The 17,380-nt window shown below is 37.8% G+C and overlaps 1 protein-coding gene across 1 annotated transcript in view; it reads right to left on the bottom strand.

Annotated features, from left to right (window-relative positions):
- The window catches only part of FOCAD (focadhesin), a 304,027-nt gene that overhangs the window by 263,284 nt on the left and 23,363 nt on the right, over positions 1-17,380 (bottom strand). Inside the window, exons 2-4 of the mRNA XM_061200467.1 lie at positions 13,531-13,619; positions 10,765-10,839; positions 8,091-8,245 (exon numbers count right to left, since the gene is read on the bottom strand). Of these exons, the coding sequence (XP_061056450.1) occupies positions 8,091-8,245; positions 10,765-10,839; positions 13,531-13,587 (287 nt within the window). The 5' untranslated portion in view covers positions 13,588-13,619. The remainder of the gene's footprint in view (positions 1-8,090; positions 8,246-10,764; positions 10,840-13,530; positions 13,620-17,380) is intronic.

Below are 17,380 nucleotides of genomic sequence, written 5' to 3'. Positions count from 1 at the left end.
AAATAAGGTCTTTACAGATATAACTAAGGCTCTTAAGATGAGATCATCCTGGGTGGGTCTTCAATCCAATGACTGGTATCCTTATCAGAGAAAGGAGAGAAGAGATTTGAAACACAGAGAAGAAGGTCATGAAAAGACAGAGGCGGAGATTGCAATTACGCAGACACAAGCCAAAGAACGTCAAGGGTTGCCAGCAGCCACCAGAAGCTAGGAAAGAGGCATGGAACTGACTCTCCCAGCCTCCAGAAGGAACCAATCCTGCTGACACCTTGGTTTTGGGCTTCTGGCCTTCAGAATTGTGGAATAATAGACTTCTGTTGCTTTAAGTTTGTAGTCATTTGTTACAGCAGCCCTAGAAAACTAATACACAGCTCCTGGTCCAGGAGTGAACATCTCACACATGCTGGTCCTTGGAAATCTGTAATTGTGGCCAAGAAATTCAAACCTCAGTCTGGCTATCTCTTACGGATAAGAGATGTTAATCCAGGAGCAGGTGGTGCCCTGTAGACTAGGAAGCAGAGAAGTCAGTTTGCAGCAAGAGAGAAGAGACACACAGCCTGTATCCAATTTGTTTCTGAGGCCCAGGTACCTCCCTGTTCTTAAGTCCTGTGGGACACCCCTTTAGCAAAAAAATTAAAATCACCCTTTAATGCTCAAACGAGTTCAAGTGGGTTTCTGTAACTCGTAGCCCACAGAGTCCTGTCACACTCAAGAACCTGCTGCCAAAAGTCCTTTAGTAAAGATCGGCTGGAACAAGTCCTTCCTTGGGTAGCTGCCAAAACAAACTGAACTGACTTAAGAACCCTCTAAGAGGGAGCAAAGGAAACTTCAGGCCTGAGCTACAAGTGCAGTGACAAGAAACAATGCAAAAAAAAAGGTGGGAATGTAAATCGATACAGCCACTATGGAGAACAGTATGGAGGTTCCTTAAAAAACTAAAAATAGAGCTACCATATGATCCTGAAACCCTGCTCCTGGGCATTTATCTGGAGAAAAACTTAATTCGAAAAGACACATGCACACCAACGTTCATATCAGCACTATTTACAATAGCCAAGACATGGAAGCAACCTAAGTGTCCATCGACAGATGAATGGATAAAGAAGATGTCGTACATATATACAATGGAATGTTACTCAGCCATTAAAAAAGAATGAAATAATGCCACTTGCAGCAACATGGATGGACCTGGAGATTATCATACTAAGTGAAGTAATCCAGACAGAGAAAGACAAATATCATATGATATTGCTTATATGTGGAATCTAAAGAAAAGATACAAATGAACTTATTTACAAAACAGAAATTGACTCACAGACATAGAAAACAAACTTATGGTTACCAAAGGAGGGGGGAGGGATAAAAGAGGAGTTTGGGATTAACATATACAGAGGAGTTTGGGATTAACATATACACACTACTATATATAAAACAGCTAACCCATAAGGACCTACTGTATAACACAGGCAACTATACTCAATATCTTGTAATAACCTATAATGGAAGAGAATATTAAAAAAGAATATATATATATATATATATATATAACTGAATCACTTTGCTGTACACCTGAAACTAACACAACATTGTAAATCAACTGTATTTCAATAAAAATTTTTTAAAAAAAATGGAAGCTCAATTTTCACTGGCATAAGAGCCAAACCCAGATCTCATCATAAGAAGGAGAGTGGGTCAATAATGATGCTGAATATTCCAGAGAAAAAGAAAAGAAAAAAATCTTTGGTCAAGCTGTACAAACTATACTAATTAAAACCACCCAGAAAAATTGCTCTTCACTAGGTAAATACAGCACAATTACTACTGTGCATATGAATACCATATCTCAGGTTTCCTTTGGGGTTTATTTGATTACAGCATTAAATACTGCTCATGTATGCTCGGTCTCCTTTTGAAAAGACTACAATTAATGCTTGGTTCTTTAGTTTCGAAATATTCTAAATATGAGATGCAAGGAAGTACCCATACTAATTTTTTGACCAGGGATGAGAATAACAAACGTTTGCATTGAAGAGAATTATACAAACATCCCAAAAGAGGGCATTCTGAGTATCATGGGAGCAAATGGTACAAATGTAGCCAAGTCTCTTTGTAACTAGAAAGGGTAAGTGGTCAGCTTTAAGTACAGTAAGTCACCAGCAAATAAGAGAATGTTAAACACTAGATTAATGATCAAGTCATTTCCTAAATTTATAATAAAATTCTATGAGAAAAGAGAGATGGAGCCGGGAAGAAAGGGAGGAAATAAAAAAACAGTTCTGTGGAACCCATGGTTGACCCATAAATGACAAAAAATAATGTTTCTTTCAAAAAACTCTAAGAGATATAATGCTATTGAGTTTTTGCTTGGGAAAGTTCTAAGTACCAGAAAACAGCCTGATTTCTTCTGAAGCACTTTTCCATTATAAAAGTAACATGTATTTCAGTAGTCACTTTTCTTAAATCACCTAAAAACACCTTAGCATAAATACATGACTCTTACAATGGAATATTTTGTGACAAACAAAGCCTTCAACCAGATCAGTTAACTTAAAGAGAAATAGGGCAGAATGTCCTAGATGAGAAGAGTGGCTAGAATTACTTTTCTGGTTATGAGCTACAAGTTGAGAGAGATTCTGTAATTTTAGAGAAAGAAAAAGGATTCGAAAAAAAGGAAAAGAGAACATCTGAAAACAAGCTAAAAGGCTTGCAGAATACTTAAAAGACAAGATGAGGAAACAGACATGGTCCAAGAATTCTGTCATTGTCAGATCAGAGTTAAAATTAAATGAGCAATGATACCAATGTAGATATAAACCCTGAAACCATCTCAAATTCATGAACAATTCTCTGACTCCCTGGCTACAAATGAAAGCAGACTAAGACTGTCTTCCTCAAACCTTGGGGAAACCTCATAAAGGCATCCTTCTTTGGTTCTTCTTCTCCTGCCAAATAAAATAAAGAGAAAGAAACTAAATAGTACAGAAAAGCTTCAATAATACAAGGTATGAATACAGCGTCTCCTTGGTTGCTAACCGTTTCCTACATGATAACAAAGCAATTAAGTGTTCCAAGGAACAGGGTCATCGACAAAAGAAAAGACCCTGAGAGATAAGAATTTTCTCATGAAATTACCCTAAATCTTAACTGCAAATAGTTCTCAAAGTCATTTTTAATCTAATTGGACCCTCATCAATCCATGATCAAAGACTCACTGGATCCAGCAGCTTTAGCCGGGACCCATTATGGGCATTTATTAATATCCTATTTGAGATTTATTAAAAAGTAGCCTTTAGGAATCTCAGAAAATAGACTTTAATCTCTCACACCTTAATACATTTTATTTTTCCCCCAAATACATAAATTGCAGGTCCCTTCCCTGTTTGAAAGCACAAAAGGAACACAAATGAAGCGTTAGTTTATCTAGAGCATAACCGTCCCACCAAACACATTTTTTGAAAGAAGGGGTGGCGGGTCGGGGAAGCAGCTGAACTGAAATTATAGGCTGTCATGACATCTCAGTATCGAAAACTAAATACCTGGTTCCACAGGAGAGTACTGTTTTTATTCACAATCCCGTTACTAAGCAACTATAACAATGGCTACATGAGCTTTCTAGAAGCTAGTGCAGTTAAGGGAGGGGGCGGGGATCTAAGGAAAGAAAAATGGGGAAACTCCTTGCTTTGAGAATCTTTATCATAGGATAAACTCAATGTAAAAACCAAACCAAAAACAATCTACACTTAAAACAAGCAGTTCCTTAAAGGATAAGAAAAGGACATACTACTATGTATATCATTTACCCTAATTTTATTTAATTTCAAAATTTGCATTTAACTGGTGATAATAATTTCCTTACTGTGTTTTCTCTGTAGCCCCCTTCTTTCCTTCACCCTCCCTAGGGAATAATTTTTTTTTTCAAATTTCCTTACTGATTAAAAGAACATTTTCAACCTCTTAAATCCACTTCTTTGTTTACAGAAGCTATAAAAACTAGTTTACAATTGTTTCATGTTGCCTCAGCTTTGAACCGAGAACACTCTGGACATCAAACTATTCCTTTGAAGGGAACAGTCTCTCAAACAGAGCCAGACACTTTCCCAGCCACTCCCTGAAGTTAGACAACCAGAGCTTTACCAATGTCAAGTCTTATTCAAAGTTAGACTATACAATGTAGCAGGCTCTAGACCAATGTTTCTCAAATTGTGGGTTGGATTTGGGGGCGGGGGGTGGTTAAGAGGAGGCAGCTTTTCATACATGTTCCAAGGGAATTTACATACTAGACCTGCAAAGAGCCAAGGAGCAGGTTATAAGGCTAGGAGAGAGAACCTCACTGACTTTTCCTTCATCTTTCCTTGTAGCTTTCAATATTTACTGCAATGCTGAGAAAGCTCTGGAAGCTACATTTTCTAAATATCTATTCCACAGAAGGATGCTGCTTCTCTCTCCTCTTTCCCTCTTTCTCTCTTCCTCTCTCCCTCCCTCTCTCTCTGTCTCCCTCTCTCCCTCCCTCTCTCTCCGTCTCCCTCTCTCCCTCCCTTCCTCTCCCTCTCCCTCTTTCTCTCTCCCTCTGAAGAATGTTAGGATACTAGGTAGGCAAAATGAAAAAATACAGTTTTAGACTCATTCTTCTGCATCAAAGCTGAGCAATCATTGTGTGGCTCTGTTCCCAAGGTGCCTCTAGACTGCCATAAATCTCTATTTTAAGAAGAGAAAGCCACAGACAAGGAGAAATTTAAACACTGGAAACTGAAGATCCAAAATGTCTCAGCCAAGAGCCACAGGGAAATGACAAAGTCATTTTTGTTTTTAGATCCCAAAGATAAAGATGGTTTTCTGTCTCAGAAGATTCCCTGAGGAGCATTTGGAGGAAGGGGCTGTTTGGGTCCCTGTTTTTAATTAAATTTAATTTAATTTCTTAAAGTTGATTCTCATTTTGCTTTTGTTAAGGCATAAACAATGCAAAGTATAGTCTTTGTAATCACTACAAACCACAAAGCTCTGCTACTTGAAATAAAACAAAGGAAATTCTTCAGAAATAATCCTTACCTCTACTGGCAACAATAAAGAAAACCTAGCACTTATATAACACATTTCACGATCAAATTGATGCAAAAGTTAAATTGGTTAGCTTCAGAATCTACTCTGTCTACATCTCCTGTGGCTAACAATTTAGACAACAAGAACACTCTAAGAAACTTTAAAAAAAGTTTTTTCAGGATCCTTCAATTGTTAAAATTCCTATATTTGCTTACCATAAAATTCAAGGCTTTCTTCTATATCTTGGCCATATTTCCAAAGACCCTTGAAAACTAATGGTAACCTATATGTGTAAGATTACTCATTGAAGCACTGCCTATAATTGCAAATAATTGAAAACAATAGGGAATTGGTAAATTACGGCACATTCATACAATGGAATATTATACAGCCGGAAAAAAAAATAGAAAGCACTTTATGTATGGTAAGGAATGATGTCCAAGATACATTTTTTTCATTGAAAAATGCAAAATAAGGAATACTATGTATAGTAGGCTACTAATTTTTTTTAAGAAAAAACATGTACATATAAATTTTCAGTTACATGTACATACAGCATCTTTAGAAGGATAACAAGACCTGTTAAGAGTTTTACCTGAGGAGAAAAACTGAGATACAGAGGAAAGACAGAGAATTTGCCTCCTACGCCCTTTTGAATTTTTTACCATGTGAACATGTTGCTAATTCAAAAAATGTATTTTTTAATTTTAAAAAATCTAATATTACTGACAAATTTTCATATACACAGATGACATGCTGATCCACTATCAGCAAAGCTTATGCTTTTCGGTTTACAATAGTGATGATGGACTTATACTGATGTGTGAAGGATATCCCACACCAGCATAATTTTCTAATAGGACATTCTGGAATTAAAGGTATAACTTAACTTGCTCTAATTATCCCTTAGTCAGAGACATTAGCTGGTCCTTGGCCCCTTTAGCTGCTGATACTCTTACTTTTAGATATAAACAGTACAACTAGACAATGCAAGGAGGTTCTGTTTGTGAATTTTAAGGCATTTGAAAATATTTAGGGAGGAACTAATACTACTACCTGCATTTTAAAAGAAAGGGTGAGGCAAAATCTAGGTGGCTTGTTTAAGGGTAACCAATAAGTTACAAAAAGAGAGACACATTAAAACTTAACCTTTTAGGACCTCCCTGGTGGTGCAGTGGTTAAGAATCCACCTGCCAATGCAGGGGACACGGGTTTGAGCCCTGGTCTGGGAAGATCCCACATGCCACGGAGCAAGTAAGCCCGTGCACCACAACTACTGAGCCTGAGCTCTAGAGCCTGCGAGCCACAGCTACTGAGCCCACGTGCCACAACTACTGAAGCCCACACGCCTAGAGCCCGTGCTCTGCAACAAGAGAAGTCACCGCAATGAGAAGCCCGCACAGTGCAATGAGAAGCCCGCGCAGTGCAACGAAGACCCAACGCAGCCAATAAATAAATAAATACATACATTTTTCAAAAAACAAAAAACAAAAACTTAACCTTTTAAAAGCTGCCTCAAAACTAATTTTTTAATGGATATACAATAGGATCCTTCTAAAAACATTTGTTTGAGTGTGTGCGCGTGCGTGCATGTGCACGTGGGCATACACACAAAGAAAAAGACAGAAAATGAGTTAAGTTTTCAGCCATGATCGGACCTTACTTATTCAGAAAGATTTGGTCATCTACTAACTGCTGAAGAGTGTGCTAGAGACAAAAATACAGGTTAAAAATAGAAATATATTGTGAAAGAGCAAGTAGCCCAGCTGAGAAGAGGGAAGTATCTAGGCAGGAGAGGTGACATCTGAGCTGAGCCTTGAAGGATGAAGAAGATGATATCAGAAAGAGAAGGGGAAGGAACATTCCATGCAGAGGTACAGCATGCACAGGCTCGGGAACAGGGAACAGGTATGTATGGCTTAGAGGAGGGTTCATGGCAGAAAACGCAGGTTGAACAGAAGGTGGGAACTAGTTTGGGAAGGGCACGTATACCACGCTAAAGGGCTTGGACTTATAAATGTAGATAGCAGAATATAAAGAAAAAAATCAAGGCTCCAAAAAGATTCAAAGAGATGATGTAAGGGAACAAAATAAGATTTGTGAAGAAAGGTTAAAAGGCCAGAGGTTACTTAACCTAACAGACCTCAAGCCTAGGAAGGCACTGTCCACACATTGATGGTTACAGCTGTACTCCATCTCCACAGAAGGCAGAAAAAAAGATTAAGTATTCAGCTCTGACGATACCACAGTAAAGGTGAGTAAAAAACATCAGGAGAACAAGTTACCCCATTGAGAAGGAGGCGGGGGGGCTGGGTAAGAGTTGGGAGAAGGGGACAGAAGCTCAAATTATTTAAAGCAGGCAAGACTGAGGGCATATAGATCAAGACCATTTCTTGAAGCAAAGAGCGGCACCTCCTTTTCAGGGAGTATTTTACAAGAGATGCTCATTTCCATGGGATGGTTCAAATACAGTCTTGTTTGACCACCTCAGAATGCCCATTTTAATCCCTGGGATTCCATTAACCTCAGTCTGTGAATGGAATAAATATGGTCATTCCAAACAAATTCAAAGAACATTATTTACTTGGAATAATCAGGGGAAGACATATCTAAACCACAAAATGCTTTTAAAGAAATTAGTGCTGTTATTTTCTAACTCATGTACTGATGCTAAAGGCTGACCAAGTATTGCCAATAGTGTATAAACTTTACCACTGTGGAATGGTGCTTATGGGCAACCTTCTTTCTTAAAATAAGTCAGGAATTTGTACTGCAAACTGTGAGTTATAAACTACTTAGCTATTCCTTAAAAAGAGCAATGACAAAATAAGCAGAACCTCAAAACTTAAGTACAGCAAATGACCACAAATCCCCAAACTTTTAGAGCTTAAATTAGCATGTTCTCACCACATATGAAATTTCAACTGCATGACATTTTTAGGGAAAGAAAAACAACTGGCAAGTAGGATGAATGGTGACCCTTAATGGCAAATGAATGAATTTTTTTCTAAAAATTTAAATCATTAACTGATCAAACATGAAGGAAAGAGCACCTGGTCGATGGAATCAGGTTGAGAATCCCATTGAGAACATAGCTGAACTCCGCATGATCCTGAACGACAAGGGCTACCAGACCCTCACAGCAGGCTGTTCGAACCACGACATTATCACTGCAACACTTCTCCCACAGCAAGTTCAAAGCAGGAGTCTGAAATCAAACCAGTGATTAAAACACACGTCTGATGAGCAGCAAATGCATATACACCCCCAGCCATTCATCAAAGTGTAATTCGTTCACAGTAGGCTGACTGTCCTCTACAAAAACCATGTCACACCATTTGTAGAATACACTAAAGTCGGTTTTCCAAGAGAGGTAATGGATATGTTCTGATATAGCAACTCTCTCTCATCTGGTGTCTTTGCTGCAAAATGAGGCTGGCTGCAGAAGTATGACCTAAGTCCGAGCAACACAAGTACTAGGAGATCAAAACTATGACTTGGGGCTTCCCTGGTGGCGCAGTGGTTGAGAGTCTGCCTGCCAATGCAGGGGACATGGGTTCGAGCCCTGGTCTGGGAAGATCCCACATGCCGCGGAGCAACTAGGCCCGTGAGCCACAACTACTGAGCCTGCACGTCTGGAGCCTGTGCTCCACAACAAGAGAGGCCGCGATAGTGAGAGGCCAGCGCACCGCGATGAAGAGTGGCCCCCGCTTGCTGCAACTAGAGAAAGCCCTCGCACAGAAACAAAGACCCAACACAGCCAAAAATAAATTAATTAATTAATTTTAAGAAAAACAAAAAAAAAACTATGACTTGGCTCCAGCACTGTGCTCTAACTAAGCCATTTAACCAGACATGAACAGACATGAACAATACCAGCATATCAGTTAGTCTAAGTTGGACTCCAAATCATACCTATGCTTCAAGCCCTAAATGGCAGTAACATTTTCAGAAAATGTTCCTGCTCTCCTCCCACCAACCTCTATCACCCACATGCCACCCCTCTGTCCCCCACAATGTCCCTGCCCCAAGTGATTGAAGCTGAATGTGGACCCAGAGGAAAGAGACAGAAGTAGGACAGGCTACGAGCAAGCTGCTGGTTCCATGACTACAAACAAAAGCCTAGAAAAAGTGATTTGCCCAAGGAAGACTGTGACTTCTCTCCCTCACACTGTAAACCTGTCACCTTAGACAGGAAAGCACCGGAAGGACACATAGATAAATTTAAGTTCTTTATTTTGAAAAATCCTATAAAAACAGAGGTTCTAGCTTTCATAACTTTCTCAGGAACTCATGATCCTCCCCTCAAAAAAAAAGGTTCACTACTAATGATAAACCTCTATTTGAATGTATTGTGGGTTAAGTCCATTTAGATTTCACATGTTGTTTTGGGGATTTTTTTTTTTTAAAGAACACACAATGAAGCTATTTTTCCTTCCCCCTGACATAATTTATTAGGGAAACATACAATCTGGAGGGAAAAAAAATTAAGATTCCCCAGCTCCCATAGAATAACTAAAAGAACGAAAATCAACATTAACTTGTGCCAACTTTCCCACAGTAGCTGGCTCTGAGAGCCTCTTCAGTCTTAGAATCCCACTAACATAACAATACAATTAACAGTCACTGAAGGGAAGAAATATTTATATTCCATTTCTTTTATTCAGAAGGAAATTTTATTCACCTGCATGGACAATACCAAAGCGTTCTAAATGTCATCACTCCACTACTAAGCCAGAATAACAAAATAAATGAATAAAAAAACTGTTGCCTCAGGTAATACTGTGCCCTCATGGAAGTAAGCATTCATTTATTAGAAGAGGAAACATTTAGTTACGGGGATTTGACATTCAGTAAATCCTGGCAGTTTAAGTAAAACCACTAGATCTTCTCAGAGTACATAATGTGATTATCGGCAGGATTAAGATCAGAATTCTCAGAAAACCTAATTTATATGACTACATACAAACACCAGAAAAATGCCAATTAGTGAAGTATGCCCCTACATTGACTTCAACATGTCAGCAGAAGCTGTAAAGAGATGTAACTTGGAGCAGCTAATAAAAAGGAATGTGAGAGAAAGGAAATCAATTTATTTCTGTTATGAAGAAAAAAAAATCTTATTTCCATCACCTATATTCTCCATAGAGTGTACCTTAGAGGACCTACTTAAGCAGAGCTTCCAATCAGCATGTCAAAATACACAACACTGGTCAACCAAAACCCAAGTGGTAAATATGTCAGTAAGCCGGCATTGCTTCAGCTCTTAGCATTCAACTGCTCTATGAATGGCACAGAATTTTTCCTCCAGCTCTTCCTGTCAGGGGATGACCTTTCCAACTTAGAATGCATATTTGGGGCTTATACCTAAAGCATGAGAAATCTCCTACATCCAAACAGAGCCACTATGTTCACTTTCTCCATTAAACAAAAAGATTCCCTCAGCAGTAACCCTATCAGCCTTCTCTAAAGCATGCCTACCCTCCTTCCACCCATGTTATTTTTCATTAATAGTCATAAGAATACTCCCCTTCACCCCTTCCATATCTCATTCCTGGAGTGTTGTTACAAATTTTAAAGTTTAAAAGAAAATCATGGCAAACAAATAAAAAAAGGCAAAATCATTTCTATAGTGACCTTAACTGTGAGGAAAACAAAAGAAGTGCTTATGCAGTCCAGCTAGCAGCAATATCTGAATAGAACTAAAGCACAAAGTTAAAGACAGACCTGGTTTGTGGACTGGTGGATCTTTTCTGAAAAACCATTTTCCTTTAGAACTGCAGCAATAAGATGACCTGCAGCCTAAAAAAACAAACAAAATTAATGAATACATTCCCTTGGAAGTTCTCGCTCAACAGTGAACTTGAAGGTAACTAATAGCAGTACTAGTTGATATGGTACGCCAGTCACTCCCATTCATAGAGTGTGTGCTTTGTAGAAGGCACTGTATTGGCACTCCACATACATAATCTCTTATCTTCATAACAACCCTCCAGGTAAGCATTTTATCCTACATTTTATCCCAATAAGCAAACTATTGTTCATAGATGTTGAGAAAATTGCTGGAATTTCAGTTTAAATTGCTGTCACTTAGTATTAGAAGATAATTTGAGATTGCTTAATCCATTAAACCATGAGAAAAATGAGAAACTCCACAGTTTTTAAATCATCTTTGCAACTAAATGAAACGCATCATTCTTCATCATGCCCTTAATGAAGATCATCATCCCCATCTTCATGATTATGGCCCACACAGATTTGAACCAACAGGTCCTCCCTTCACCACGACCATTCTCCTTCCTCTAGGCTCTATGATTTAATTTTTTTGTTGGTTTCTCATAGGTTTCAGCCCCTTAATAAGCTTTCAGCCTCATAAATCTCTAAAATTTTCTCATATCTTCTTTGGTCAAAAAGCCCGTAATTAAAACTAAGATTCTCATAGGAGAGCTGATTCCATAAATACGTAAATGTCATTATTTCCCATCACCTCAACTCCACTCTCCTAGTTTTTCAGCACCACACAGCACTGCTATCTTAGAGCCACAGGCTAGCAACAATGACAGCCATGCTATGTATGGGTTGGGAGAAACTTTGCTACGGCAACAACTGTTCAGCCTGTCCTTGAGACCAATGTCTGAAAAGACTATGAATACCTGTCAGTCTTGCAAAGTCTCCAGAAAAGCTCAAATAAAAACAAAGCACCTACTCCTTCGTTTCTTTTTGTATTTCACACATTGGAATTGAATTCAGACCTCAATGCTTGATGGTCCAAGTTTTACAATACAAGTCACACATTTACATGAATTTTAAGTTTAGATCAATGAACTGTCTCTTACCTCCTTGTTAAAGGGATAGTAACAAGAATTGAGGACCAGTGAATAGTTTCAGTTCCTGTTTACAAAATATACCGTATTTCATTGACTGTAACTGGCCATCAACTGCAAGATGCACCATTATTTTATGTACCACCAAGAAAGAAAAAAAGTCTGCCAACTAATCTGTGTTATACAATGCTTCTTATAATTTAAATTTTTGGTTTTATATTAATGAAAGAGCTCTTTCAGACTCTTTTAGAAAATCATGGCCAACTTCATAAATGTGCAGGCAATACCAACGGTATAATGACCGCTGCCATCGATTACTAGATACAACCCAATTTCACAGGTGTTAAAATGTGAAAAAATGTGTGTGAATCAATGAAATATGGTGCTAACACTGAGCAGTGGTTACAAAAGAACAATAAGAAGTATTCAGAGGACAGGGCACAATTGCAAGAACCTAACAAAACCAATATGAAACACAAGGACAAAAAAAGCTACTGTTCATATTTAGAAAAAGGACTAAAAGAAAAAAGCTTAATGATAAACATCCCCCCACTGCCCACCAAATTCAATTTCTCTAATTTACCTTCCAATTTATCTCTCTAACAAATCAGAGAATATAGCCTAAATTGATTTTAAAATACAAAATCCAAGTATAAATCAGCCTATATTGCTACTTAAGTTTTCCATAACAGAATAGTTTAAATAGATATCGTACACTAGACAATACACTTTTCACTTAATTGTAACAGCAACACAAATAGGCATTTCTTGATTTATCTATGCTAATAAAGGGACTCCAAGTACAGAAAAATAAAAACTGTGGACAGCATCCTCCAAGCATTCATCTTCTTCTTCATGGTAAGCGCCTGTGCTGCACAGGATATGACTCCAACCCAGTCAGGTAGAAGGGAATCTTGCATAAGGAGTGTTCTACTCCTCATGGAAGGGTTCCCCACTACCCAGCTAAGTCAATTCCCACAGCAGGCATCTCCGAAGGTAACTGTTGAAAGTATCCAAGACGCTGTATGTTGGTAAGTCTTCAGGCAGGCTTCTGCTGGCCCCTTAGCTTTACTCTCACAAGAAAAGACGGTAGCTATTATGGTACCTTGATTAACAGGGATGCTTCTAGTTAGCTGAAGGCTAACCAGAAAATCAGTTCTGTTTTAACCCTAATAACTGAAAAGCTCTTCTAAAATAAATTATCACAATCTTCTACCTGAGTTAGCATGTAGATCCAATTTTTTAACCCAGGATATTTTACCTACTGAATGTCATTATTATAAAAATCTTTATTCTTAATGTTGTACTGCGGTAGAATATACCTTTTTCAATATTAATCTTTCATACTCTGTAGATGTATAACCATTTAATTCTGTTCCCAATAATTAATTATAGACCAAAAAATATATATTCAAGGGTTAATCACGGTTTTTATCTCTAAGAAGCAAAGTATGACATAAATGAAAGCAGAGATTGGTCAATTTCAATATTTACTTTCCTATGTCAAACATAAATTTTCAAATTAACTGATGTAAAAGTTGTTTATTAATATATATTTCAGTACATAGAAGAATAAAAATATTTAATGTTAAAAATATAAAATTCAATTAACAATCCACCAAAAATGTTTGTTTGTTACCATGAAGCATAAACAAACAAATAAAATTACCTGTGATTGGATAAGAGAATTTGGAAATTCAAACCTTTTCCTGATATCATCTGACATTTTTACTTCTCTCACATGTACGTAAGCAGATTCTGTAACCAAAACAAAAGAATATTTGTTAGTCTGGAAAAGGAGTTCAAACCAACTATTTGTCAAATAACATGAAAGTAATTCATTCCAAAGACAACAATGGACATAAAGCACAGGGCTCTGCAGAGCAATCCCTTGGCGTACCCTTCCCTGTTAACCACTTCAGCCCTCAAATGCCATGACTGATAAATAAACTAAAAATGCCCAACAGCTCTTAGTTTTTCCCATTAGAGCAAATCCTGAAACAGATGAATTCACTCCACAGAAACAAACAAAAAAATCCAAAAGTTCAAGCCTAAATAACAGGATTTTAAAAGTTAAACCACACGTTTGAAATAGAAATTAATTCTTCTGTGGATCAAAACTTCTGAGGGAGAAAGAATCAAAACTTTCACAAAATTGTTTAAATTATGCCTCGCTCTGGTACAAGCTTCCGTTTAATCATGAATCCAACCGTTAGTGACAAGTGTGAAGCATTGGTGAGCTTTTTCAGGAAGTATAGAAATGACCTAGAAACTCACACATCAAAACAGATCCCGTGTCTTCTAAAAGAGGAACAAGCAAGCAATTAGCACCAACTTTTAATATTTACATCACACCTCTCACTCCTACTGGGCTCTCAAGTACAACAACAACAACAAGATCATGCAGAAGGGCAGGTGGCAAAGTGAAGGCACAGAACTAACAAGAAGATTTCCCAAGGATCCCAATTTATCCAATTCCCATGCAGCACTGAACCCAGCAAATTACACCACTCTAAAAAATAGGATGCTTTAGGCCACCTATTTATTACAGTATAACTTAAAAAAAAAGTTTATGTCAGTACTGTTCTCTAAGTCACCTTATAAAAATAACAGGCAACAAAACCAAGCTTTCCTGATCTCAAAAATGGAAGCTTCTTGTGTTGAACCTGCAGCTCTTTCTCACTATTCTCCTCCCTTTCTTCCAAAGCCAAACTCCCTGAATAAATAATTTATACTACCTTTCTTCCTCAACATCTGAACTTTGCTACGGCAAAGTTCCTTGAATTGGACATTTCATAGCACTGAAGCAACATGTTCTAAGACTGCCAACCATGTCCCCTGCCTAATTTACTCATTAGCTTTTAAGCAGGTCAAAATTTCTTCAACTTCCCCGTTGTATTAATCTCACCTTTTTTGAAATGTTCTTCTCTTTTGTTCCATAAGACATCACAACAGGATTTCCCAAAGTGTGTGCCTGGGAAACCCAAGATAGAGATCTCCTCGAGAGGAAAAAAGAATTTTGTAGGGACATATATTGCCATCTTGAAGATTCAAAGAGTAAATAAAAAACCGAATAATACATGAAATATGTTAGAAGGTGATATAATGGAAAAAAATAAATCTGATCTCTTTTTCTATGAGTTTGTTTTTGAAGTACAATTGACCTACAACGCTATGTTAGTTCCTGTTATACAACATAATGATTTGATATTTCTAAACATTTCAAAATGATCATCACGATAAGTCTAGTTACCATCACCATACAAATTTATTACATAATTATTGACATATTCCCCACACTATACATTTTATACCTGTGACTCATTTATTTTGCAACTGGAACCAGAGGCGGGGGTGGGGGGGACAGGATGAAGGCAGTCAAAACGTACAAACTTCCAGTTATAAGATAAATAAGTACCGGGGTTATAGCGTACAACATGATAAAGGTAATGAACACTGCTGGATGTTATATATGAATGTTAAGGGAGTAAATCCTAAGACTTCGCATCACAAGGAAAACATATTTCTCTTCCACTTCTTTAATTTTGTATCCATATGAAACAATGGGTGTTCACTAAACTTATTGTGGTCATCATTTGATTATGTATATAAGTCAAATCACTATGCCTTAAACTTATACAATGCTAAATGTCAACTGTACCTCAATAAAACTGGAAGAAAAAAATGTTTTTAAAAAGTAAAGCCAACCGAGTAAAGGGGGGGGGGATGAGAAATAAGGGATGGACACACTTCCTATTTAAATATGGTGGTCACCTTAGAGGGTGACATTTGGGAGTTAGCCACACAAATCTGGGAAAAGAGTGTCACAGGCACAGGAAACAGTGAGTGCAAAAGCCCTAAGCTAATAACCTGCTTAAGACCCATCCCAGAAAGAGGAAAAAGATGAGTCAGGGACAGAGTGAAGGAGGAAGAGGATGGTAAATCAGAGTCAGTGAGAAGCCAGACCACAGAGGGCCTTGTAGGCCACTGGAAGGACAGATGTATTTATCCTGAGTGAAACTGTTAACTACTACAGGAAAAAAAAAAAAAAGTGGTAAGATTTTAATAGAATCACTGAGGCGAGGAGAGGTCAGATTCTGGATATCTTCAAAGGCAGAGCCAATGTGGTTGCTAATGGATCAGATGAGAGTATAGGAGAAAGAAAGGGTCAACGATGATGTCAAAGTTTTTGATCTGAGCAACTTTATTCTTAATTTTAATTCCTTTGGGCATTTTAAACATTAAACAAAACCATGTATGTATTACTTACCATGGCATTTTTTTACTAAAAGGAAAAGATGGAGTTGCCATCAACTGAGATAGGGAAATAAGTTTTGTGAGGGAAGACTAGGAATTCCACTGGACAGGTAAGTTTTAGATGCTTAATGCATATCCAAGTGGCAATGTCAGGGAGAAAGTTGGATAGATGAATCTATAATTGAGAGACAGATCTTAATTGGTGATACAAATAATGGTGTGTATTATTAAAGAATCTGAGAGGTTCTAAAGCAAGAAGTTTGATTAACTTTGCTTAACCCAGAGTTTACCAAACTTATCTGGTCATGGCCCACCTTTTTTCTAAAAATACCTGTTAACAGTCTATATAACCAGCCTTCCCTGGGATACACCTTGGCAAACACTGCTCTACTGGCTCCTCCAATTCCTCTGTCCACTCTGCTTCTCACGCACCATCTTCCTGAAGGTGCTCCCAAGCCTTTTGCCTTGTGCTTCTTTCATGAAAACTCTCCTGGAGCCTTCATCTCATCCCTATCTCCAAACACTTCCCTACTCTCTCTCATAAGGCTCTAAAACACCAGAAATTGGAGAGGTTAAAAACAAAACACATATTTTCTCTCATAAAAACTGTTTCCATTTCAGCGCATCTTCTCTCAATTCTCCTCTCACAATTTTCTTCACCAACATTCTCTAAATCCAGTCAGTCACAAAGTCAGCTTTGTTCTTTCCAGCGTCTCAGAGTCTACCTTTCCTCTCCATTTCTCTACTCATCATCTTCGTTCTTCATGCTAGGCTTCCTTCAGTAACTGCTTAATCTTGGGGTTCTCCATGCTTGAGTTCATCCCATACGCTGCTGTCAGATTAACTGTCCTAAAATGCTATTTCCATCATATCATTTCCCTGTAAAGAATTCATAGTGGGTTTTCAATAGCCTGTCAGATTAAATGCAAATTCTGATTCCCAGGTTTTAAGTCTCCAACAGCAGTCTCACACATTCGACTTCATTTTCACTGTTGTCTAATTCCAATCTGGTTAAAACCATTTTCAGAATAGTCCCATGTGCTCAAAAATTTGCTCATTCCTAAGGGATTTTATTTATGCTGTTGTCTCCCATATAAAATGTCCTCCTCTGTATGTTCCTACTATTTAAAGATGAAATTCGTTTCATAGCATATCTTCTCTGTTAAGCCTTTCCCAAGCAGCCACATCTTAGAGCAATCGCCTTGCTTTATATTTCTTCAGTGCTATTGCATTTGGTCTGACCCATACTACCATGTGACTAT

This window comes from Eubalaena glacialis, chromosome 9, assembly GCF_028564815.1.
Source record: "Eubalaena glacialis isolate mEubGla1 chromosome 9, mEubGla1.1.hap2.+ XY, whole genome shotgun sequence".
Classification (NCBI taxonomy): domain Eukaryota; kingdom Metazoa; phylum Chordata; class Mammalia; order Artiodactyla; family Balaenidae; genus Eubalaena; species Eubalaena glacialis.
The sequence above is the reverse complement of the archived record's forward strand: the minus strand, read 5'-3'. Positions and strand labels throughout refer to the sequence as shown.